This window comes from Pygoscelis adeliae, unplaced genomic scaffold (assembly GCF_000699105.1).
Source record: "Pygoscelis adeliae isolate BGI_AS28 unplaced genomic scaffold, ASM69910v1 Scaffold40, whole genome shotgun sequence".
NCBI lineage: Eukaryota > Metazoa > Chordata > Aves > Sphenisciformes > Spheniscidae > Pygoscelis > Pygoscelis adeliae.
This window is the reverse complement of record NW_008823953.1, coordinates 2,408,167-2,410,356: the sequence shown is the minus strand read 5'-3', so window position 1 is coordinate 2,410,356 and position 2,190 is coordinate 2,408,167. Positions and strand designations below refer to the sequence as shown.

Here is a 2,190-nt window from a genome sequence, read left to right as displayed (position 1 = left end):
TAGATTTCCATGGCTCCAAGCTAGTGAGAAAAACCATGAAGTTGTTCTCTAAGAGGCAACCTTACTGTATGTACTAAATTATCAGATTTTCTTTAAAGACATCTACAGGTTTGGTATTTGGTTTAAAAAAAAATAAAAATAAATAGAATTTTAGGATGAAGTTGCAGTGTTAGGAGCTTTACAACATGTGTTTTTGTAGAATAAGTTTTTAAAAACTTTGTAAAACATCTATGTTTTTTAAACATTTCTATAAGTTTCATGCAGACATTAGCTCATTAGTGTAATTATTGTCTGTACCATTCTAAACCTACAGGAAATTTCAGTCAGACAGAATTGCATTTCTTTTTACCACACAGATCCTGCAGCAAGAACATCTCTCAGATTTTATTTTAGTCACTTCTGCAAGGTATCTCACTAGGTAACCTATTTGCTCCCTCTTACAAAGCTTTCTGTGCTCATTTCCTAGCTGCCACTCAGAATGACAGGCATGTTTGCATAAACTCCCTTTTCAGACAGCCTTAATTATAAGAGAAATATAAAACTTTGGATATTCATCCCCTGCCCCCCTCAAATAATGGAAAGGCATGTGCACCTGAAGAAAGAAACATTACAATAATCCATATTAAACATGTTAAGATGAAATTTCTAACCTGGATACAAATCCAAAGAGTTTCAGGTGCTCAGAAGGGCTGGAAGGCATCGGATTCATCAAGTCTCGGATCCGTGCTAAGCCAGCAATCCCGACTCCAACCACCACGGTCCCAAACATCTTGTTAATCTGACCAAAGGGGGAAAAAAAAAAAAAAAAAGCTCAACGTTTTTTTCTTTTAGAGGGGAGAGGAGCAGCTGGGAGGGGAGGTGGGAGGATGGATTACTCTTGAACCCTGCCTTCATACAGCCAAACCTTATTCAGATGTCAGCAACCAGCTAACAGAGATGTGATGCTATAGGCTACTGAGCTCACTCGCATCCCATTGAAATGTGGTCAAGCGGTACAGCCTGTCATAGGACTGGTGTTGAGACTTGTATTTAACAGCTATTATATCACAGCTCCGGCACAAAGTTCTTCCTTTCCGTGAATAGAAGGCAGACTTCAAAAGTGAGACATTCTTCTATTTATATCGCCGCTTCCATGCTGGAAAGGAGCCAAAAGGTTCTGCAAACCCAGCAGAGCTTTATATAAACCCTGCTGACTTCCCAAGTGTCTGCAGCACAGCCTGCTCTGGACTGCCACACGGACATTCACAGGGCACAGCAGCATAGCCGGAATACTTTGGGACAGGAAGCAAAGAGCATCTTTTCTTCCCCTGTGTAACCACTGGCACGTCCTACAATGTCAAGATGCAACCAACCATCTGATAATTTGGTCAAGATGCTTGCTTGACATTTCCACGCACCAAGAAAGCTCTGCCATCTCTTTAATGACAAGCAGGCGTGTCCTCAAGATTTACATCTCCCAAAAGCACATTCCTGCCACAACTGCATCATACGGAGGATGAGCCAGGTATTGCGCTCGCTGGCCGGGCTGCTGGGCCACTGGTAATAAATTCTTCTGTTGGTTTTATGATTTGCCATTGATTTGCAGAAGCACTGGGCAACCGGTGTAACCTTTCAAACCTGCACTGTTCCACCACTCTGAGGACTAGCAACACTTTGTAATTTTAAGATTTACAAGAAAAACAGCCTAAAACCAAGCCAAGTCAGCCCCACTGCATTTTTTGTTCCTTCCATCCTACGACAGCATCCCTTCAAACTCTGTTTCTTCTGTTTCGGTGTTCTCCTTCCTACTGCTGCCGATCCCTTCACCCAAGTGAACACTTTCAATTGCTTCCACTACCCGGCTGCAGCCCTTCAAATCATTCCGAGACTTAAATGGATAAATGGACAATCCCACTTCACTCCTCCTTGTGCCTCTTGTCTGACAGAATCACAGTGCAGCAGCACAGCCGTACATGACTGTTCTGACAGTGCTAGAGGTTGACAGCTGCTAAGAAATTACATTAACTGGCACAAAGGAAAAAAAAATAAAAGAAAGCCCCTCTCCAACCACATGTCATGTCTGGATTTTGTTTTTCTGTAAGCTCCTGCCTATGTGTATATTCCTGTCGGTGCTGAACTCTGCTTACTTGATACATGCCAAAGGGTAAAACACACAGCAGCATGTTTAATAGAAAAGAAGAAATGAGTGAT

General features: G+C 42.2%; 1 protein-coding gene across 1 annotated transcript in view; it reads right to left on the bottom strand.

Moving 5' to 3' along the window:
- Positions 1 to 2,190, bottom strand: part of BLVRA (biliverdin reductase A) — a 31,131-nt gene that overhangs the window by 12,359 nt on the left and 16,582 nt on the right. The window contains exon 2 of the mRNA XM_009321571.1: positions 651 to 778. Within this exon, the coding sequence (XP_009319846.1) occupies positions 651 to 769 (119 nt within the window). The 5' untranslated portion in view covers positions 770 to 778. The remainder of the gene's footprint in view (positions 1 to 650; positions 779 to 2,190) is intronic.